The sequence below is a fragment of the Malus sylvestris genome, chromosome 12, assembly GCF_916048215.2.
Source record: "Malus sylvestris chromosome 12, drMalSylv7.2, whole genome shotgun sequence".
Classification (NCBI taxonomy): domain Eukaryota; kingdom Viridiplantae; phylum Streptophyta; class Magnoliopsida; order Rosales; family Rosaceae; genus Malus; species Malus sylvestris.
In genome coordinates this window covers 25177246-25200576 of record NC_062271.1, presented here as the reverse complement: position 1 = coordinate 25200576, position 23331 = coordinate 25177246, and the positions used below count along the sequence as shown (strand labels likewise).

General features: G+C 38.4%; 3 protein-coding genes, 1 long non-coding RNA gene and 1 pseudogene across 5 annotated transcripts; 2 read left to right on the top strand and 3 right to left on the bottom strand.

The window, feature by feature from the left end:
• Positions 1 to 421: 421 nt before the first annotated feature.
• LOC126592063 (uncharacterized) lies at positions 422 to 3340 on the top strand (annotated as a pseudogene).
• Positions 3341 to 3830: 490 nt separating this feature from the next.
• Positions 3831 to 8936, bottom strand: LOC126593756 (sister chromatid cohesion 1 protein 1). The gene is made up of 20 exons (XM_050259871.1): positions 8790 to 8936; positions 8422 to 8490; positions 8211 to 8269; positions 8077 to 8121; positions 7935 to 7954; positions 7754 to 7830; positions 7479 to 7593; positions 6839 to 6917; positions 6652 to 6730; positions 6458 to 6561; positions 6249 to 6334; positions 6008 to 6163; positions 5615 to 5780; positions 5438 to 5520; positions 5154 to 5340; positions 4977 to 5043; positions 4688 to 4818; positions 4493 to 4577; positions 4279 to 4391; positions 3831 to 4161 (listed from the first exon to the last, which is right to left on the bottom strand). The coding sequence occupies exons 1-20, from the start codon at positions 8840 to 8842 to the stop codon at positions 4079 to 4081; spliced, it is 1857 nt and encodes a 618-aa protein (XP_050115828.1). The 5' UTR covers positions 8843 to 8936; the 3' UTR covers positions 3831 to 4078.
• Positions 8937 to 10969: 2033 nt separating this feature from the next.
• LOC126591786 (dehydration-responsive element-binding protein 2B-like) lies at positions 10970 to 13024 on the top strand. Its single transcript, XM_050257467.1, has 2 exons — positions 10970 to 11233; positions 11668 to 13024. The coding sequence occupies exons 1-2, from the start codon at positions 11211 to 11213 to the stop codon at positions 12902 to 12904; spliced, it is 1260 nt and encodes a 419-aa protein (XP_050113424.1). The 5' UTR covers positions 10970 to 11210; the 3' UTR covers positions 12905 to 13024.
• On the bottom strand, positions 13009 to 16810 carry LOC126591785 (protein DETOXIFICATION 44, chloroplastic-like). 2 transcript variants are annotated; one of them, XM_050257465.1, is made up of 14 exons: positions 16475 to 16810; positions 16237 to 16361; positions 15827 to 15964; positions 15599 to 15741; positions 15223 to 15342; positions 14991 to 15126; positions 14811 to 14907; positions 14592 to 14692; positions 14346 to 14509; positions 14151 to 14222; positions 13937 to 14053; positions 13726 to 13821; positions 13526 to 13647; positions 13009 to 13450 (listed from the first exon to the last, which is right to left on the bottom strand). In XM_050257465.1, the coding sequence occupies exons 1-14, from the start codon at positions 16759 to 16761 to the stop codon at positions 13390 to 13392; spliced, it is 1779 nt and encodes a 592-aa protein (XP_050113422.1). In that variant the 5' UTR covers positions 16762 to 16810; the 3' UTR covers positions 13009 to 13389. The 2 variants fall into 2 exon arrangements, with proteins under 2 accessions (XP_050113422.1, XP_050113423.1); XM_050257466.1 differs by lacking the exon at positions 15223 to 15342.
• Positions 16811 to 19387: 2577 nt separating this feature from the next.
• On the bottom strand, positions 19388 to 21418 carry LOC126592601 (uncharacterized). Its single transcript, XR_007612717.1, has 2 exons — positions 20965 to 21418; positions 19388 to 19610 (listed from the first exon to the last, which is right to left on the bottom strand). It is a non-coding gene; the product is annotated as an uncharacterized LOC126592601 (long non-coding RNA).
• Between the last annotated feature and the right edge of the window lie 1913 nt (positions 21419 to 23331).

The window sequence follows — 23331 nt, the reverse complement described above, 5'->3', positions numbered from 1 at the left end:
AAATGGAATAAACACTTCACATTTCAAAATATACTTTTGTATACTTACATATATTTAAAGACAAATTTGTGGCGTTATTTTTTTACATAAATTTTATGAGACTCATTTTGTAATGTATTTCGACTATCAAATCGTCTAATATTTTAGAACCGTGTAAGTATTCAAGAGTAAAACCATGTAAACGTAAAAAAACCTTTGTACTTTTTTTGTAGAATAAATAATAAATAATAAAATATTATTCAGTACTGCGGTATGGTAATATTCTTCTACACTTGGAACTTAAAGGTTTTAGATTCGAATCTTGCAGATAACGAATTCAATGCCAAATTAAGCTGCTTATTGTGTGGCTTAGCCGAACTTCCTCTCCTAATATTGATGGGATACCATTTCTGTTTCACGCACTCTCAATAATAAAATAAAATATATAAAAAAAAACTCCCCATTTCTGTTTCGCGCGCTCTCTCTGTGTCTGCCAATCTTCTCGTGCAATGGAAGACCATTCCATAGACAAGGTAACAATATCCGGCCCTGCCCTAGCCTCCATGATCCAACGCTTCTCCACATCGCCAGGCTCCGTCGACGGCCTAATCTTCGGCCACGTCAGCCACATCCTCCCTACCCTCACCGACGACTCTCCCAATTCTACCTCCTCCGCCACTCTCATCGCCACCGTCACCGCCTTCTTCTGCTCCGCCTCCACCCTCTCCTTCTACAATTCCTCCGGCCGGGTCGACCCCATCGCCCTCCGCCGCCTCACCCAAGCCCAGCAGGCCCAATCCCCCTCCTCCCACCTCCTCGGCTGGTTCTCCGGCCGCCGCAGAACCCACCTCCGCCCCTCCCTCCGAGAATTCTCTGTCTCCAACTCTCTATCCTCCATCCCCAATCTCAACATCCCAATCCAAGGCCCTTCCGAGGGCTCCGACGGCGCTCCCACTCTCACCCCTTCCCTCTTTCTCCTCTTCGCTTCTCCGGCTTCGATCAGACGATCCACACTCATGAGTACCGGGCCTACCAGTTCCGTCCATCCAAGCACTCATTCGAGCTCAAACGGATCCAAATCGTCAACATTGGGCCTGCGTTCTGAGCCCATTACGGGAATTTCAGCCCTAGCTCGCCGTTCCCAAATTTGTACTGCGAGCTTAGGGTTTCGCCGATGAATGTCGACCAGGGAGAGGAGACCTTGGATCAGCGGAAGCAGCACAACAAGGATCAGAGCGAGCTGGATATGTGCAGTGAGGGTTTGGAGGTTGGGAGCATCAGTAGGCTGATGGGTTCGGAGGCTACGAATTACACTGCCGGCGTCAAGGACTTGTATGAGAAAATGCTTGTCAAGATTGAGACTTGGACCAGGCTCGTTGAGCAGAGCTCCACTAAGGTTCTTGAGCAGGTGAGCATTTTTGCCGAATTTAGTAAATTTTCGGAGAACTGCAGTGGAATTTTAATGGGATTTTGTCAATGCAGTCAAATGATCATGATATGTAATTTCCGACATGGAGTTTGTATGCTGTGATTCCCTTTACTGAATTTAGTAAATTTTCGGAGAATTTCATGTGAGTCTTGATGGAATTTTGACAATGCCGCCTACTAATCGTTAATTTGTCAAGATTGTGTGCCCTGCATCCCATATTAGGAAGTTGTTAACTCATTGTTTTGGAAAATTTCGGCAGGAAAATCACAATAGGAAGCTACGGTACAAAGCTTCTAGGTCTGTTGCGTTGGAGTAATTGCGCAATTCTAGCTGGTGGTGTTTTGTGGTGGTGATGTTAGGGTGTTTTTCTTTTTCTGGCTAGTTTAGTTCCTATATTCATACAGTGTGAATACATGGTATTTTACTTTAGTTTCCTATGCAAAGCGTACACTTTCGCGAAAAAGTCATATGCCTGGTGGGAAACTCACGTACCCCTGTACATCTCATCACAAATTCACCAGAAGCTTGCATTGAGGTTCGTTTTTTAAAACCTTGAAAAATTATAGTGGTGTTGTTAACAATTGTTTATCATGCTTAGTTTTCATATCCTTGTGCCGTGTACTAGATGTTGTGAGAGATCATGGAAGGAGAGAAATCATGCCAAAGTCCCTTGCATTTAATCTGGAGTGTGTCAAATTTTCCATCCATCTATACATGTGCCTTTGTTTCCGATAGGATTGAGATTCTATACACAGCTTAACATTTGAATGGATGACCAATACTCCCATGTTTTGCACTGTCTCTTGAATCTGTGTGATCTTTGCTTCTTCCACGTCACTTGGTGTTCCTTGTTTTACATATCGAAACTTGCATTGTCTCCATTTGAATTTGAAGTTTCCTAACTTTCAATATATCTACTTACTTCAGTCCAGGTTCTAGTCCCTCTTAGGGTTCTTTTCCGAACCCTTTCTCTGGTAGCTGAGCTTGTCCACTTCCTTTAGGACTCAAAGACATATCTTATGCCTAGGATGGCTTTTTTCTAGATTCCTGTCGAGTCTCCTTGTGTGCTGTGCACAACATTTAACAGTTTTTTTTTTCGGCGAGACATGCAAGCAGATGCACCACAGCTACCCTAACTTGCTCTTGGTCGCACGCACCCTCTGTATGAAAATTTAACACATTTTCATTAACCTTGTCTTTAAATGGTTGTATAAATGTTTGGTTTCCGTTATCTGGTTTTATGATGATAACTAATAATTGCCCTTGTGTGGAGTCGCATTGTATTTTAAGTGAATCAAACAACAAATGGAAGGTCTCTCTAGCACCAAATTTTGTGTTTGAAGTTGTTGTAGGTTGGCTCAAATCAGTCGATGATAAGTTCCTTGTGCAACAAGCATAAAGATTTTAAGTCGTCCCACAAAATCCAGCTTTTTACGTCTCACTTTTGTATTCTTGATTTTCTTTTGGAGTCGGTGAATATCGTTCATGGTAAAAAATGAAAGTAATTAAGTTTGTCCTGGGCATACGTCGTTCTTTCTATGTCTCACTTTTGTCTTGGTTTTCTGTTGGAATCACTGGATGCAGGAAAACGCCCGACTCGGTGGTGTGGTAGCTGATGTACCATGTATGTAAGATTAGTAGTCACGGCATTGCCTTCGGTGCATCATGCAGTCGACGACTTTTTGAGATGAAGATTTGTTGGAATCATGGACGTTTTTCTGTAGTCATATGGTTGGCATGTTTTGGTGGTAGTTGAAGATGTTCTGTTGTATTCATATGCTTTTAGTGTATCATGCCCTGTGCATTATCTGTGCTTTTGTAAGAATCGCTTCTGTGGTCTCGTGATCAAAAAGATATATATTCGGTTGTAGGACATAATTTCTCCTTGAACGAGGCGATTAAATTTTGGAGGAATTCTTTTGTCCAATTAAATTTCTTTTCTTGTATGGTGTTGTTACGTTGATGATTTCCAATTTGAACAACAGATTTTTTGTCACAGTATCACTGACAATGCGTAGAATTACCTGTATTATCGATACCAACCCTATCATTTGAGAGATTTTTTAATGTGCCGGAAACACGGCTCGATGCACCAAAATACTTTAAAAAAATTAACTACTTGTATTATGAAATTTGGTGTATTTGGCAGTGTTTCCAGCACACTAAAAAATTCTCATATCCTTTATACATTTTGAACTTTTATAAAACCCACTGGAGTCTACTTCGTTATTGTAAAATTTAGATTCATGACGCACTCGTCCGCTAACGAACTCGCATGTGGGCAAGTGATCCAAGCATTTATGTACATTTTTCCATATGATAAAATTGAAAATATTCTGGACCAAACAAAAATTGAACTTCATTTCTCCTTTGTCAGATATTGAGATTGAATTAAAAATATATCAAAAAAAGAGTAACTCAATTAGCAAAAAGTAAAATTAACGATATTATTAATTTATAAAGGAGCTCTGGCGAGGAACAGCAGCTTCCCCGTGACAAGGCTAAAAAAAGGAGTAATTTGATAAAAGCTTAAACTGTAAAAAGATGAGGTAATCTCTAATCTCTTCATCTAATTCTAATTGTATCACTAATTCCATGTTGATTAGGTCGTAATGTAGGTGGGAATTAACGACCTACAAGTGTAGGACACTAGGTGTGATCTCACCTCGTTCACATTTTCGGCCCTCTCGATATGAAAATCTCCCCGTAAGCGGTCCTCTGCTCGACTCTTATGACATCCCGTGTAGCCAGAACTGCGCAGAGTTATACATTATGATCCCGTCTTAGTTTCGAACAAGGTTCATATGTTAAATGCTGTAACACAAATCATTGCAATTAAAGGAGCACGTAACATATGGATAGGTAAGTACCACAAGTTTTGTAGAAGAGCATAGCTGCTTCTTTTCGGTTCCTTCCTGCGGTTAGGTTGTCCAGGGATTCGACCTGAGGAGCTCCCTCTGTCTCAAAATGTGATTTCAGAACCCTGCAATCATTTAAATACAAGAGGAAAACGCAATCAGGCAACCGAAACTGGAAATTACTTGTGCACCAAGCAAATGCAGCAGATCTCATAGACGACCTTACCTTCTGATAGTATCAGTTGTTTTGTCAAGCGGTTGTTCCACGATCGGTTTTTGAGTTTGAGTTGGTCCTGTTTCCACCAAGAGTTCTGCAAAACGGAGTTACAATGGTGATTGAAATCCTACTGAAAGGAAAAAAGTTAACCACCATGACTTTGGTTGCTGCAACAACAGGAAGGAGTAGTAAGGTATAATATACCTTGATCAAATACCGGGCCTTGCTCAGGTGACCTCGACAACTCGAAATGTACATCGGGGTGACTCATTTCCAATAGTGGTTCAAGTCTAATGTTGCCCCCGGATGCAGAATGAGGCCTTTTCTTGCCGGATCTGTCCACAGCCAGTACTTCATCACAGGATATAGGAGGAAGCAACAAATCTCTAATTGCATGTGACATTTCATGGTAATTGTCCAAAGAAAGAATTCATGAAACATTTTATAGCTTTGAATATCTTAATATATTGGTTGATAAAAACATTTTACTAACCGTCCAGAATTGCCTTCTGAAGGAATTGCCTGCCCTGATGCTGAGCTCGGGATGGATCTTACGTCATCTGTACATTTGAGTGAAGCAAATAACTGATTAGAAAATCACTGAATATGTTTGAAATGCTTTTAACCAAATATCCAAGGTATGAAAAGTATTAAACAAATTTAACTGTACCAGAATTTCCAGGCGTGGCCATTGGATTAGTATCATTTCCCTCTAAGCCAATGTTCTTAAGATTAGCAGTCAGTCCTTCCATGAGTACACTTGTTGGATCATTCTTGCCTTTTGCCACACCAGAACTTGGCCGTTGCTTATCTATGGAAGACTGGGAGCCAACTCCACTATGAAAATCTTGAAAAGGCTTCACATTTTAACATTTTAACACATTGTACTTGTCAGACATGAGCTTAATCGTCTTTTTGGAAAATGAACAACTAATAGAAGGTGGACTGGCTTACATATTCCACTGGACCATCAGAGTTTTGTCTCTCAGGCGGTATTGGTGACGATGTTCCTGGGGGCAGGGGTGAAGTGGTTCGTCCTGCAGACAGAGCAACTATTAGGTACTTTTTCTTCTTCACTTCTTCAATTATCATATATGAGAAAGTTCTCAAAACAAAATAACAAGTACTGACCGGCAGGAGACTCACGGGGAGTTCGGACACTTTTCATCCACATGTCAAGGAGAGGACGTGGATAATATACGTTTTTACTTCCAGTTGTAAATAAATCTTCCATTAGTACTTTAGGTGGCAGGTCCATGAGGTTAGCCATCTTCATAGTTGCCATTACATCTTTGCGCTGTAAATACAAAGAGTATAAAGCATTTTCAGTTATAGTTTGTACTTGGTAACATACAATCCAACAGTTTTTTCAACAACCTTGAAATAAAATTTATGTTGTGAGCCACAATCGAAAAGTAACCCATCCTAGTTCAACTTGGAGTTAGTATGTACGCATTTAGTCTCACCTGCCTTAAATGGATTTGGCTTAAGCTGATAAATACAACTTAGAGATCAGCGACAAACCTTTCGTTTTCTTGCATCTCGTGATAGATCTGAAGGATCTCGGAGCCAAGATTGGTATACATGACCAGGAATGATTGTTTGTTCAAAATCCATTCCAGATGCTTGCTTTCTTGTTTTCCTTTTTCTAGTCCCCTGTCTCTCTTGAACCAGCTTCATCTACAATCCAAGATTGATTAGTTTGTAGTTAATTTTTCCAAGTTTAGAAGATGTGTTATATGAAAACATGATATTTACTGGCTACCTGTCTAATTTCCTTGCTTTCATCTGGCTGATTGGCCTGGTGATCTGGATGTTGATCATCTTGGTTTGTATGAGCTGCAGGAGGCCCTGAGATCAGGAAGAATTTCATGCTTGTAACTAGGTAAATTAAACTTGACTTGTATCCTACTCCTAAATTCATCTAAATTTAGAAAAACAGAAATTATCTTATAGGTAAAGGGATGATCTGACCTTCCTGATGTTCATCGCGAGGAGGGGAAGGGGGTATGGGAATGTGTGTGTGCTCTCCTGACGTGAAGTTAAACTGTGTCTCTTCATCCCCTTCGATCTCAAATCTTCCATCCACATAGAAAACACATATAAGACTATGACTACAACTTTAAAAACATAGGGTTTTCATGTAGGAGGTTTGAAACACGTCTCACCTCTCCAAGCGATTGTACATATAATGATCAGCTTGAAATGGATCAAAGTGTTCAGCTAAGGTGATATTCTCGACATCAGCTGAATGAGAGAGTAACTTGTGTTAGCAGATGAACAAGCTTTGGACATGTGGACAAAAGACTCAAACCTTAAAATTACGAAGAAATCAGATTAGAAGAATGATACAACCTTGGTAGAGCTGCGGAGCTGGATCTTCCTCCCCTGCTGCGTTGTTGTTAACATATTGTTCATCGACACTATCAAGCCGCTGCAAAGATAGACAATAGCTCAACGAGGCAATGCAGCGGGTTCAATCAATTCAGAATGTTTTTGTATGCAGTTCCTACATAGGCATCTTCCTATCATACACAAAAACTGTAAGGCATAATACAACAGTGGAAAAGAACACAATTCGTCCCTTCTAATGTAACAACGAGCCATGGCGCATCGCCATAGAACAAAAAAGTTTAAATCAGTGTCATAACTGGTAGTATAGCTTTCCTCAAACAGAAACTATGGCTCATTCGGGAAACGCTTTTAAATGATTGAAAGCGTTTTTAGATCAAATATTTTTGAGTTTCGTAAATTCATAAAACACAAGCAATAAAAATAGTTGAATAATCAGGGCACATAAACTTGACCCATCATTTAAATCTTCTACTCACAAACCCTATTCAGTAAATTCTTCAAACACCTTTCATACACTATCAAGTGACAGGCACACAGACAGTTTCCCCTGATTGACAAAAATACCCTTAATGGACCATCCATGAGAGTCTGAAATGTAGGTAAATGTTGTACAAAAACCCGGAGAGTTTCGACATTTTACCATAGCAAAATAGGAGGTTTGCTGAAACTGCATGGAGGCGCTGCGGCCGTGGGAAAAATTCAGCATTCCTTCAATCTCTGTGTCTTCATTCTCAGGCAGCGTAATAGCTTCCTTTCTGCAGAAAAAAGGAGACGACAAAAACCCACGTGTCAAATGACAATCCTGCCCCTCCACTACAAATGTCACTCTAAACTACGCCGGTGGTTCTAAAATGCGCCGGTTCTGAAACTTTCGGTAACTTGGAGAAGAAGAAGCAGCATGGGGGAGGGACCCACCTGGCCTGTGATTTTCCTTTCTGGAGGACGGTGGGGTCCCCAACAGGTTTCGTCTTCCATGCTTCGTTTAATTCGACCTACAGCAGCACACTCGGATATGAAAAATAATATAAAAATCAATTAAACAAATAGAGAAAAATCGGAAATTAAAATAATTAAGGAATTCGAAGAGAAATAGTACCAGTAGACGAGTCGCATCCTCTGTACGGAAACGAGAGCAACACACAGAAACAGAAGAAGTCAGAAAACATTTGATCGAAAATTTTGAAATCAAAATTGTCCCAAATTCGAAACGAAAAAAGAAAGAAGGATCGGAACGTCACCGTATAGGAGCTTCACTTTTCGTTCGTAGACGATGACGACTCCACCTGGAAACGCAAACGAAGCGAAATGGTAACACAGAGAGAGAGAGAGAGAGAGAGAGAGAGAGAGAGAGAGGAAGGGAGGGAGAGTTTACCCATGAGAATCCCGGAGAGACGAAGAGCCATGGGAACCGAAGGATTCAAAATCTCTTCGCTGCAAAATTTAAAAAAAAATGCAAAAAATCATGAAGAATTATATCCCATGGGATTTAGCTGCACAAAAAACCAGTGAAGATTATCGGCGAAAGCTGAGAACTCTGAAAATTTGAAGAAGTGAAAAAGGAAGAGAAAGAAGTAAGGAATTACCAGATCTTGATGAGATCGAGCTTATCGAGCTTCCTGCGGTTGATTTTAGCGTGCATTGTAGCAGCCCTCCTTCGCGAGTTCACCATTTGCAAAGAAAAAATAGTTAAAATTCGAGTTTCCAAGAGAAAAATGGCATGAAAAATCATAATTCCAAAGAAAAATAAAAACAAAATAGACTATAAAACTCGAAAATCCAGCGAAAACGTCAGTTTCTTGGCGAAACTGCATGAAATTACGATGAAAATGCAAGAATAAAAACAGTGAAGTATACGGGAAAAAAAAACAGAGCAATACATGTGAAAAATAGATTCAACGAAAAATCGTGTGGAAAAAGTGAGAGAAATCGGAGAATCTGAGTGAGGTTTTACCAGATTTGACCCAGAGGAGCTTTCCGAGCTAGAAGCTGGTGCGAGTAGAACATTCTGTCGACGGCGAGAGTACGACGGCAAAAGAGAGAGGGATCAGTCGAAGAGAGAGAGAGAGAGAGAGAGAGAGAGAGAGAGAGAGAGAGAAAGAGAAAGTAGAGAGAGAGAGAGGGAGCGAGAGAGAGAGAGAGAGAGAGAAAGTAGAGAGAGAGAGAGAGAGAGAGAGAGAGAGGGAGCGAGAGAGAGAGAGAGAGGGAGCTGAGAAGGAAGGAGGCAAATGGTAATGGCGGAGAGTGAGTGTGTGAGTGCGTGTGGGTGTTTGGCTCTCTGCAAATATTAACGGATTTTAAGCGCGCGAGAACAAAGGGCGGCTTTTGCAGGAGGGACGTCGAATGCGTGTGATGTGTACGTGATTAAATGACGTTGGATGCAGGGAAGCTTTGTGCTACAAGCTTTGAGAGTCTTACAGATGGACGGTAAGTGTTGCGAGGAAGATTATTAACGGCTGAGATTGGAGGTTGAAGCCAAGATTTCAAACTCGGTTGAGTAAAATGTAAATATGTGATGTGTGTTGTAAAATTCAGCTTTTACTTCCTCCTTTATTGCATTTACTGGCTCCAGCGGCCCAATATTTGGAGGGCAGTTGATGGGCCAATAAAGCCCAACTGAAAGCCCATTCAAGGGCTGTCCGCCTCTGCGCCTGCTGACAAGGCTGACGTCCCTGCCAAGGCAATAGAACCCAAAACTCACAAACTTGCTCCATCGGCCCAATATTTGAAGGACAATTGATGGGCCAATGAAGCCCAACTGAAAGCCCATTCAAGATGCCCACCTCTGTGCCTGCTGACAAGGCTACTATCTAAAAAAAGGAATTATAACATGTGAACTCAAACATTCAAACCAAAATTAAGCGTTTGTTTAGAACTGTTCTAGTAGAAAACAGTTTGGCTCTTAAACACCTATATATTAAAAGTGCTTTTTTAACAAGTACTTTAATAATTCTCGAGCACTTCTACTCATAAGAGTCTTTCCGAGCCTTTTCGAACAGCAACCTTGTCCATGCTTGTACTAGTGAATTCTTAGAGCAACTCCATTGATGTGGATTGCCCGGTGGACCGAGGAGGTTTTCAATCCAATTGCCTTCCCTCCTTACTCCAACCCATGTAGGCGATTGGACTGAGAGGGGCTCGAGTGAGAGGGCGGGCTCGAATCGCAAGGGCAAGTGCCTTAGGGCAAACTGATGCAAGGCTGATGTTAGGATGACGTCAGTCACATTATAAAATTAATAAAAAAAAATTGGAAAAAAGCAATAAAAAATTAATAAAATGTAAAAAATTAATTAAAAATGTAAAAAAAATGTAAACAATTAATAAAAAAATCCAAAAAAAAAAGATTTAATTTTTCTATAAATATCTTATCTGTATCTTCCACCTTACACCATCATTTTATATTTTCTCAAATACTTTGGGTTGTAATTTCTTATTTAATGAAACGTGGTACAATGAGACCGATTAAAAATCATATCTGAAATTTGAAATAAAATTATTTTTTATTATTTCATAAAATAAAAAATACTATTATTTTATTGCATATTGTCATGACTATTCAAATTAAGGGTGGAGATACAAAAGGCAATTACTGTTCATTAGAGGGGATTTAAGTGATTTCCGGACCGTGTTACATAAGGCAAATATTGTATAATTGTTCGAGTTTCCACAATTTTTTTCATTCCTCGGTGTAAATAACCCAATATTGAGTTACAATCAATAACATCTTCACCATCTAAAATAATGATGAGTCAAATAACACTATGCACTGATAGGTGGTGGGGGCCCATATTGACTATCATGAAGTCTTTTGTTGTAGCCGGTATATTCATAGGTTTTTTTTCGATTCATTCTTTTATGAATTGCTGAAAACGAAAAAAGTTCATTAAAATTTTAGATTTCCTTTCATACATTGGAACTGCTCTGAATAAACCAGCCGCAGCTGCCAGTTATAAATGCAAATGCAAAAGAAAAGTAAAGTAAAGCCTTCGTGGGCAAGAAACCGAAAGGACAAAACAGAGTACGACTCTTACGTGTCGAAAGAGGGGCCACGAATCGTCCCATGAGCTGTTCATATCATCAAATTCATATTAATTCTTTTCGGGAGTATCTCACAGTACCTTCGTCCCCAAGTCAGACAGCGACGCCATTGCCTAGTTGTTTTTTATTGGTATCTGCCCCCACAAAGCCGCAAACAGAGAAAACCCCAGCTCCTCAAAAACGCCTCGAAACCTTGCTCAAGGGGCAAAAACCTGTTCAAACCTAAACCCTACATAAACCCTTATTAGATTTTCAGCTAATTAGAACGAAAAGGTCATATTTTCTGCATATTTGACGCCCTGAAGGAAGAAGAAAGCAGGCAGATTTCTGAACTCGCATGGCGTCCGAGGCTTCCGACGGGTGAGTTCTTGGGTTTTTATCTGTTATTTCATCTGGGTTCTTCTGTGTGGTTCATTTCCTTTGAGAAATCCAAGTTTTAGGAAATCTTGGAACGTTTTCCTCTTTGGGATGGGATTGCTTCTGAAATTGCTAAAAATGGTTCAACACTGCGTCTGGTGCAAAAAGTTAGAAGCGTTTTCGGGAGCAGTGCTAGTAAGGTGCTTTTGGCAATGTAATTGTGACGAAAGAACGTTTAGCAAAAGCTCTAAGTTAACGGAAGTACTTGGATTTTTATAATAAAATTTCAAAGTGCTTGTAATGAAAGCGTGCTTATAAGCATAAGCGTTTTCGACCGAAGCAATCCCAATCTCAAACGAGAGGTGCCTGGAAGCTAATTTGTTCGTGTTTATTGTTTGAAAGCTGACACTAACTTTGGATGTGGTTCAACTTTTCAGGGATAGGAAATTGCGGAAGAGGCGCTACGGGTGCGATTCGATAGAGGACACTCTGGCTAGGTGGAAGAACTACAATGAGAGGCTTGATTTTGAAAAAGATGGAGGGAAGAAGACTCGGAGGGTTCCCGCGAAGGGCTCCACAAAAGGGTGTATGAGAGGGAAAGGAGGGCCTGAGAACTCCGCTTGTGTTTACAGGGGTGTTAGGCAGAGGACTTGGGGAAAATGGGTGGCGGAAATCCGAGAACCGATTCACGCTACAGGCGGCGCTGTACCGAAGAAGAAGAATAACCGTCTTTGGCTTGGGACTTTCCCTACAGCCTGGGAAGCTGCACTTGCTTATGATAAAGCTGCTTGGGCAATTTATGGTGCTTCGGCCCGGCTCAACTTCGCAAAGAACACCATGGATTTGAAGGACTCCTGCTCTAATTTTGTGTCACCCACAACGACTAAACCATCGTCCTACGAGTCATCGTCAACATATAACAGTGCGGATCAGGCAAAGGAAAGATCGGGTTTCTTTGAGGACTGTCTGCCCGGAGAGCCGAAGCAGGAAATGGTTTGTGCTGTGGGATTGGTGACTGAGGAATTAGAGCTTTCCAATGCTACCTTAAGAGACGGTTGCAACCCTTCAAATGATGTCAAATTTGAGACACCGGCAATGAGGGAAGCAGTGGTGAAAGAGTTCCCGGTGATTCTGGAATCTGGAAGCCAAAATGGCTTAGATGATATGTACAACAATATGCATAACGAGCAGAAAAATGTTCAATCTGATGATGCTGGAATGAAGGGATCGATAACTGGTCAACAATTGCAGGGAGGTTTAGCAGAAACTACAAATTTAAATGGCCATAATCGCGATGGCTTCATACATACTTATGCTTACTTAGATGACTTAGACGATAAGTACAACAATAGTCCAGGTTATGGCATCAATGCATCGAATGACATCGGAATGCAGAGGGAGCTCTACAACAGACTTGACTACATGCATAACTGCTGGTCTGCAGAAAAAACCTATGGCATTGATGCTGCTCAAGAACAACAATGGGAGAGGATGATGCATTGTCTCCCTATACAATTTCAGACACAACCACAAGTCGACATACCTGGAAGCTCGAATCATACGCAGGACGGATATTTAGACGTGGATTTCGATTCAGATTTAGTTAGACAAAGCTATCATTCCGGTGTAATGGAAGAGCAGGGGCTGCATTATTCATGGTTCCCTTACTCTTAGTTGTGATTTTTACTTGATAAGGAATTCTATTGAAATTTTCTTTGAATCGAAATAGGAAGATTTAGCTGTATGTTTTAACCCGAAAATATAAATAAATCTATATCTTTCATGGTGTAAGAATTCCCTTTCAATTTCAGAATCTTTGATGTTGTTTTGTAAACATTTATTGGCGTTTTATGCTATCATATGTTATACAAGAACCTGGTGAAGTATGGACGGGAAGAAAGCTTCGTTTGGAACGCCGATCATCATCTGCATCCCGACATACTAAATTTAGTGAGTAGTCGGAAACCAGTCGAAGTCACTCTTTCTTGTTGATCCAGGTCGTCTTAATAATCCGGCAGGCCCTTGACCACCTTAGGATAACCTGTGTTTGAAAACAGGTTACACCAGCAGCATCAGACTTCAGACAGTTACTTGTGTTCGATAGCCCCCCCGATGAGTATTTTTACCTCCTGTCCCAGGAGATTCAACATTCGTCACGGTTAACCTTCCTGTTTCCTCTCATCCCAGACCAATTTCCATGGTCCGGTTCTTGTGCCCAACCTGGAGTGCAATAGTATTTGTCAGGAAGAAGTTCAAGTTGCGTGATGACAGGAGCTCGTACAGAAATTAGTTTACCTCCAAATCCCGGCTACTACGCGCAATGCCATGAAGAGAAACAGCCCGGTCCAGACTCCAGCAAGGCCAAAAGACGGAGAGGCAACAAGTATGACCGCGGAAGAAATCAGTCCTACTAACACCTGCCCAAACAAAAAGAGAGGTGAGAGGAGACCATATGATGTAACCATTTTGTTGTTCCTGATAGGATCCGGGAATACCATCGAATAGGCAGCAAATCCAAAGTCTGAAACTCCGTAGTACAGTCCATCAATAACAAAAGCTAGAGCGTTTATTGGCTGAGATCCAGCAACAAACTGGCAAATAATATCCATATCAGGTATGTGTAGCAGTGCAACTAATGCACACATGAAGCAAGTAATAGTCCATAGGCTTCCAAAAAGTAAACTGTTGAGATATGTAGTTTCCTACCAATAAACCAGACCATGCAATTGCCAGGACTTGAGGGTCTGTGCTGAATAAGCTAGAAAACGCTTTAAAACCGATGAATAACATAATTCCCAAACCAATTCCCGTCACTAAACCAATCTGTTTGAAATTCAAAGAACAGTTAATGTAGATTCAGAGGAAAAAAAGGATATCAATTAACGATGAGAATGAAACAGTTGAAAAGAAAAATAAGAACCTGTAGAACTCTATAAATTACTAGGCGTGCTTGTTCATAATCTTGTTGGGAGTAACCACTGGCGAGAAGTGTCTGTGAAGAAACATAATTGTAATGATTAAACTAGATCTAGTTCGTTCACATAATTTATTTCATTCAGTTCTTCTGTGTATATTGTTCACGTCGTATGAAACTTGTAAAGTAAAAATGTCACACCTGACCAGCCAGTGCTAAAGCATCGGTAAGCAAAGATACTGCCAACCAAACTTGAATGCAAATCTGATGGCCAGCCATGGGGATAGGACCCTCCCGGGCTGCCACGGATGTGGCTAGTGTCGTAGTTACAACAACTGCTAAGCTTCTGCCAATAAGAAGGACCCCTGACAAATACAAGGGGCATTTAGAAAAAACTCAATTATCCCCATCATCTATATTCCATAAACAAGTTCACAAAGAACCTACCAGATTTAAGGTAACCGATGATTCTTCTCCCATCAATATAGGTAGGGACAAGTAATACTTCGCTATTCAATTTCCACAAAAGAATAACAGCGATCATGTACCTTGCGAAAAATAGACATGAAGAGTTGTGTTAGAAAGAAAACTTTGACAGAATGTTATGATAGGAATATCAAGATCAAAATCCACCAGTAAATTAAGTTTACCACATCGTTGACGTACTCAGAAATCACCGTAGCAATAGCAGCACCGCGGATTCCAAAATCAAAAATAAATATCAATATTGCATCCAATATAGCATTAAGTAAGTTGCCAGCAACTGAGATAAAAGAGCAGACATTGTCATTTTCTCAGTTGGAAAACAATACAGTTGAGTTCAGAAACATGCAGAACAATACATACCAACAGCATACAGAGGCGTCTTTGTGTCTTTAAAGCCACGAAATGTGCCTTGTGCGGCAAGTGCAATTACAATCGGTGGAGCACCAAATGCCCTTACGGCAAGAAAACTCTCCGCAGGTATTCGCATTGGTGAATCCTATAACAATATCAAACTTCATTAAAAAAATCCAGAAACACATCAGTCAGTTAATGTCAAAATGCTACATATCCCACGGTGAGAAAAATTTCCTACTCCATATACTAGTCTTTCTCTTCCATCCTTATCAGCCAACTTTGAAACCTTGAAGCCACTTTCAAGGTATGGAAACCTTGATACCCCTTTCAATTTCATTTGAATGCTGTGATAAAGTCTCTAATAACGCAGAAAAGGAAGAAAAAAAGTTTGCTACATACTAGTGAAAAAGCGACAGTAAAAACTACCTAAACAAACAAGAAATTCAACTCCAAAATCAATCATGATATTCATAATCATGTGAAAGAAAGAAACTGCACCAAGACAATAAACAAACTGAATTCGACGGAAGTACTACTAAGATACATTTGGAGAATAGAGTAGCACAAAGTAGCATGCATCACTTTAAACTGATAATTGGTGAAGATTGACATACAGCATATATACCCATGGCATTCATCAAGACACCCGACCCAAGAAAAAGTGCAACAGCTTCAGCTACGCCAAAGGTGGCAGCAAGAGCCAATGACGTCGACACCGAGGGAAGGAGCTTCTTGCTCTGCCTGTCACCCTGCAAATCTTCACAAAACCATTTTGATTAAAGTGAAGTATTATTACTAAACTTCAAATATAACAAATCTTTCTAGAAAAAGTTACTAATTACCATCCTCGGCCTTGCTAGCCAATGCCTGCTCTTCAGCAACAAAAGATGTAGTGATGTTGAGCAATGGAACGTTAAACAATTTAGAAACTAAGTTGAATACTGAAGCTGACACCCCAACTGCTGCCAATTCAACCGACCCTACACAATGCAGAAACTGTCAAGATTTCAGATACACGGACGAAGGACCACTGCTAATATCTTACCGCCTATTAGCACAGCAGGTATGGAGTTTTATCACATAACCCTCAGTGTCATTAGGAGTAGAACCATTTGTTAATTGTAATTTATTTTGTCAAATCCGACATGGATTCTTATATTATTTATCAAATACACACATAATTGTATCAATTAACAAAAAAAAATCAAACATTATTATTTAGTTAAGCATAATCAAGGAACAAAGTTGATACCTAAATGCCCAACAAAGGCTGTGTCAACCAAAGAGGTAATGGGGTCAGCAGCAAGAGCCAGAGCAGCAGGCAATGCAATCGACAGAATGTCCACAAAAATCCCATCAAGCTTAAACCTTTCATCTCTGCAATCATATTCCAATGAATCAAATCACAAATTTACAACAACCCACAACACACCAAAGCTAATCACCCATGAATTTGAAATTGTGTACATAAAAATAATATTAAAATCTACCTCAAATGACGAAGGCGGACGAAGAGGGAGTCGAAAGAAGACAATCTGGGAGGTGGGTTTTGGCCGGGCGGGTCGGCCCGCTTAAGAGCGCTGGCGGGCTTCGACTCTTCCGGCGAACTTTGCAGCGAAGTGTTGGAGTTTTTCGGAGACAACGACTTCGGGAGGGTCCGGAGAGCAACGGAGGAGGATTTCGGGTTTCTGAAAAGTGTTTGCGTTTTTGAAAACGGTGGGTGGGTTTTTGAGGAATACATGCAGAGAAGGTGGTGGTGTGAGAGACCACTCGCCATTTTTCAAATTCTTAAACAGACAAATTCCAGACTCCATTTTATAAAGAAAAGAGTGTGAATGTTGCAGAAGGCCTGCAACCATATGTTTTTGTTGTTATATCTTTATCTGTAGCGACGATTTTAACGGCTAGATTTCGCGCTCAGAAAAATATCTCTGTTGGGCCTGACGCCGTAACTAAAATTGTGGTTACCATGAATTGAAGCCCAATGAGCTGTCAAAGCCCAAACGTAACGAAGCCCAATTGCGTATCAATTCAAGCCCAATGGGCCATCAAATATCTTCCACAAGCAAATTCGATTACCAAAATTACAAGTGCTCATGGGGTGGCCTCCTCTACATATTTTGTGGGTAAATATCTTACCTCAACTATAGGGCATGTGTACCTACATTTTTAGGTATGGTAACGATATCGTAATGATATCTAATTGTTCACGAGATTAACAACTACTGGTAATAATATGATATGACTGAAATGGGTATAGATAATCATTCTTTGCATCGCATTCCGAGTAAGCAAACAAGTCTTTTAGGAAAAAAAAAAACTTACTACGTATCAAAGAAGTAAGCAATTGGGGAAGTCCAAAATAAGGGTGGTAAGGAATGAGAATTGAATCAATTACTCTTCCCAGTTGACCTAATTTCTAAATTTTGAAGGTACTCGATGTTTTAAATAAATGTGGAGAAGTCGAAAATTAGAATTTTTCCTCTCATAACCACTAAATGTGGTGTGATTTTAACAAAAGGTAAGCAAAAAATACTATAATGTTAGGGTGACCAAATTGTTAAGCCAAACTTGCAAACTAAGGGGGTGTAGTCAAACTTGGATTTGAGAGGATTTTAATAGATTTTGATATGTGATGGATTTCATAGGATTATAAACTTCTACAAAATCCTATAGATTTTGGAAGATTTGAGAAGATTTGAATGACAAATTTCTATAGATTTTGAAAGATTTTGTAATGTTGAATCTTAACCATCAAATAAATCAAATGGTGATAAATGTATCTAGGTCATAAATTTAATCAAATGAAGCTGTTCATGATATGGAGCTGCATCCCTTGGAGCCGAAAAAAAAGAAGTCAAGATTATCACATAAACTCAACTCCTCAAAGATCCCCAGTGCACCCATTTCCAATCCTACTTCCTCCCTCACTTTATTCTTATCCCTTTCGTTGACACCTTATTTATTCTTAATATTTATTAATGAAACGAATTCATTCATGGTACCAAAAAAAAGAGCATAAATAAGCAGACATGAAGAACCGAATTCATTCGTTGTCACCTTATTCATTCATGAACCCATGCCGCACACATAGCAGCAATTAGCATGAGGGTCCAGCAGCAACGAAAACATTGCGGACATGAAGAAAGATTGCGACCCAACAACAAAAAATTGAAGAAAAAATCGCATAAAATGATGCAACCCAACAACAAAAATTGAAGAAAATATGGCAAAAATGAAGGAAGAAGATAAAGCAAAGAAAGTGGCTGGCAATGAGAAGAAGAGGAGTCGTTCAACTAGGATTTGAAATCCTATGGTGTGAGGTAGGATTCTATTTAGTCTTTGTTATATATACTTCCTCCTCTCAAATCCTACAAAATCCACAACTTAATAAAATCCTACAAAATCTTTAATTTTTTAATACATCTAGATTTAGATGGACTTTAAAACTGACAATTAAAATCTCCACAACTTAATAAAATCCTACAAAATCTTTAATTTTTTAATACATCTAGATTTAGATGGACTTTAAAACTGACAATTAAAATCTCCATTGACTACAGTCACTACACCTAGATTTACATGTATTCTTAAAATCCATTAGTTGACTACACTAGGATTTTAAAATCCTTTCAAATTCAAGTTTGACTACACCCCCCCTAAATGATGTGTCACTAATAATGAATAAGCATGTTGATCAATAATTAGATAATAATTCAATCATCAACAACCACATCATTTAGTTTACAAAATTTGATCTAAAAATTAGTCTCCTTAATATTATCCAATGAAAAAAAAAGGGAAAAACTCTTTGACTCAAATCGTATCGAAAAAGGAAAGAAAAAATGGTTTGTTTGAAAATGATGTTAGAATGATTGAAAGTTTTTTTAGAGGACGGATTCATTGCATGACGGATTTTAGGGCTCGTTTCATCAAAAGTGTTTTCAGTTATTTTAAAAACACTTTCAAACGAATCATTAAAGTAGAATTGACTCCATCTCTTATTTCATGTGTTACTAAACACGAGAAAAGTTAGGAATTAACATATTTTAATACCCATTTTAATAAATGCAAAAAAGCCAAGAATCGTAATAATCTTAGTTTTCATTTCACGTGATTAAACAGGATGAGGATTGTCTGCCCTCCACTTTCAGTGCCCTCCCCATGCCCTCATGTTTGTGTGGTCACGGTTAAGCCACGTCAACATTTTATATTACTATTCATTTTTGTCTTATTATATCTATAAAAAAACAATATAAAATGTTGACGTGGCTTAACCGTGACCACACAAAATAGAAGGGCACAGAAAGGGCACCAGAAGTGGAGGGCAGACAATCCTAGTCCAATTAATCATGACATTACGATATCTTAATCTTGGACATTATCAAATTGTGAAGGGGACATAGCAAATTCAGTATTTTATTTATACATTAATCGCATAGAAAAAACAAAAATCTTATATGGAACTTTTTCTCAGTTCCCTGATTTCTACGTTTGCTTGTTTCCCTCTCTCCCCCAATATCTGTAAACATGTTTATAGTACAGCCTCCATTTCTGAAGCTAAGGTCTGCATGACTTGAGCTTTGGTCCTCATCTCCATCCTTCCATACCCTAAACGGCAAAGCCCTGCAGTCATTGAACATCAAATTTAGTTGATAATCTTTGCGGTTTAGATACTAATACTAATTCTTATTCTTTAATTTTTGTAAATTTATTCGTTTTTTTAATTACGAAGGATTGCATGATGAATATTTAAGAATTGTCAATAATAAGCTATCATAAAATCAATTGCATGTAGAGCTCGCGTTGGATTGTTTCAATATAAGCATTTCTTCTCGCCTTTGTTGAAAATGCGTTTACTTATAAATAAATTGCTAACTAAAGTTAAGTATTTGCTGAAGAAGCACATAACTAATGTTATGTTCTTTACCAAATACAATCAAAAAAATATTTTTAGTTGTCAAAAACACATTTAGTCTTCCAAGTGCAATTCCAAACAGGCCATAGATTACCATCATACCTTATGACGGAGCTCGAAAAATCTAAACCCACATGAGAGAATAAAATCCCCAATGTGAAAAAGAAAATTAAAAGCCAGTCATGATGAGTGAATGGTATTTATTTTAGTGGAAGCAACAAGCCAAGGAAGTATTATTACCCGAAATGGTTAGCAAGTAATCAAAGAGTACGAAAATAGGTGCCAGAATTGCACAATCTCTAAGCCAAACTTCAGGCAATTGAAAGGGAAATATCAGAGGCCCCTGACTTATTCACCAGGTTGGGTTGGGAAGTGGTCAACAACCTCCAGTTCTTCACATGTGACTACGGATAAGTCCTTCACTTTCATATTTCTTGTTTTTGCATATTTTTAATCTGTTTTTATTTAGCTATGGCGGCAAACAAAGCAACAAATTAATGAAAGGGAGTTCGTCATTAACAAAAATAATCAAAGGAATTTAACAAATAATAATAATAATAATAATAATAATAATAATCAGATGAAAATCATCAACTTATTAAGGAAATATTTAGCTTAATCTTTGGCTTTTGGGGGTTTTACAAGTTGAGTTTAATTAAGGAGATATTTAGCTTCAAATAGCAAAATAATTAAAGGAAAACATCAAATTCAAATGTAAAAGGAAGAGATAAATTGAACATCAAAATCAACTGGCCTACATCCCATCATTCGGATATAAGTTTTGTTGATATGTCTCTTTAAAATCTAGAAAAAAATCTCTTTGTTCAAATGTAAGGCCCGCTAATCTGCCTTTTTAAAGTCCGTCTCTTTGAAATCTTGACACGTCGAGATCCCCTTATTTAACAAAATGAACTTTGAGTCTGATAATGTTTCAGCTTTCAAGCAGATAGGTTTCACTTGCAACAGAGATTTTTAAAATAGCAAAGCATATTAGCCTTCTCAAACATAACACAAAAGCATTCCTAAGAAAGAGTAATAAGATTGCGAAAACAAACTACAAACCTTACTCAAAAGGCCACAATTCCTCAGGGAGAGTGTAAGAAGAAGCCATGAAACTCAGGATGGATAGCGCTATATGTGGTTAAACCAAACCGAGAATGGCGCTATCCCTCCTGAGCTTAACAGATTCTTCCACACTTTTTAAACTCATGAGCCAGCAGCAGCAGCAGCAACAGAAGCAGAAGAAGATGAAGCTTGCTAGCTAGAGCTTCTGAAATATCTGAGTATGGAGGGTTATGAGTTATGGGAAGGGCAGCAGTATTTATAGCAGTAGAATAGCTAAGGAGGGTGCGTGAGGGATATAAAATACAAAACTACAAACATCACCTCTCTCATCACCTCTCTCTCTCTCTCTCTCTCTCTCTCTCTCTCTCGGAGGCTTGGAGCCATGAAAAAGCTTGAAAAAACTACATTAATTTTCACAAATTATTTGTATGGTCTACCTAATATTTTATGTAGGTTTATAATTTTATGCCCTTACCGTACGTTACCCTTTTTTCCTCCTAGAATACTTTAGAGTGGACTCCCAACCCTTCTTTCAGTCTTTTCTTTTATAATTACAAATCTCTTTCCCTTAATAGGTTAATCTTTATGATCTATCATTATGACATTACATAATTCACTTTAGTTATTGGATCTCACTGAATAATTTAACTACTAATGGAAATGTTTGTCTCCAACCGAAAGGCACCACTTTCTTCTCAAACAAATCCTCATCGTGTATGATATGGTAGATGAATTAAAGATGAAGTCGAAAAGCATAAACCGGACCAGAACAAAGCACTGTAAATTTGAGCTTGGATGTTCGATTTAGGTCCATGACTTGACATTTCAAAGAGCACGGCAAACGGATTTTTTCGACTAGATTCTATCGTTTACTAGCCCAAAATCGGATTTTGATATTTTAGGACGTTTCTTGTATTTTGTTATTTGTTTGATTCCTTTTTTACTAGGTTATTTCGAGGATTAAATTACATTTTAAATAGTTCATCTTGCCGTTAGTTTGTTATCTTAGCAATTATTCAATAGTAAACTTTGAGATTTTTTTTCATAATTTTTGGAGGAATAATGCGAAGAAGTGTTGTTTATTAATATGATCACATACTGTTTAGTGCCTTGTAATTTTGTAGTTAATAATAATTTATTGACATTTATTGAAAAACGATCATGAACGTACGTAGAACTTGCATACCAAAGGTAATTAAGAAGTCATACAAGCTTAAAAGAAAACCACAATTTCTTGACTCTCAATCAACTTGAGGCATATGCATATAACTCACCAAAAACAAAAGAAAAACAATATGTATATGTATGAGTTAGTTTTGGGTACACACGCGGCCTAAATTTTATACATTAGTCATCGATCATTCTTACAAAAAAATTAGACAAATTCAAAACTATCAAATATTCATTTATAATGAAGAAAATGCATAAATACGATTCTACAAAGAAACACTACATTTAATTCATCGGTTATGTGATTTCGGATTTAGATGCTTTTTATTAGACGATATTTGAGGTGAGACATAAAAGATAAACAGTTAGATCATTGAAATATATTACAGAGTGAATCTATAAAAAAATGTGTCAAAAGGCATATGAAAAGCGTGTGTCCCGAATCTTAACTCATATATATATATACACATAAAAAAATTCTTTCGTTTTTAATGAATCAATTATGCATACGCGTCAAGTTGATTGACAGAATAAGGAATTGTGATTTTCTTTTTACGCGTATGACTTCTTATTTAAGTTTGGTATGCAAATTGTGATTTGTATGTAGACAAGATTTCGGAATTTCCTCGCCAAAGTTACGTTTTCCTAATTGTTTGGTGTCGGTCCTAAACTTTACCATCGTAAAACAAGACAAAATCTTTATCAATTTACAAATGACAACCATCAAGGGTGTTTCAGTGGTGGACGAAATAAAAAGTTCATATTTCAAACGGTTGTTTTTGAGTTTTATTCCTTGTGCTCATGAATCACACAATGGTAGTTAAAGAGAGGTAGAAATATCTTTGTAAGTCTTCTTAGCTCCAAAAAAAATCGATTGTCATAACTTTACCACCAGCTAATCATTTTTTGACAAAAAAAATCATAAATGACATGCATGTTTATGTTGCATGCATCAAAATACATAAAATATGTATTATGACACGCATAACATACCATCATACTAAATCTATATATAAAGAGAATGGAATAGTGAATAGTGATTTTGGTGTCTTTCAACAAAAATATTTGGACAAAAATGCCCCCAAGACCAAAAACTTCAAAGGCATCCCAAAATAATGCATCAAATAAGGCAAGGGTATTTTCGTCATTTTAACAATATTTTTAATAATTATTTTTTTGGTGCCTTTTATTTTT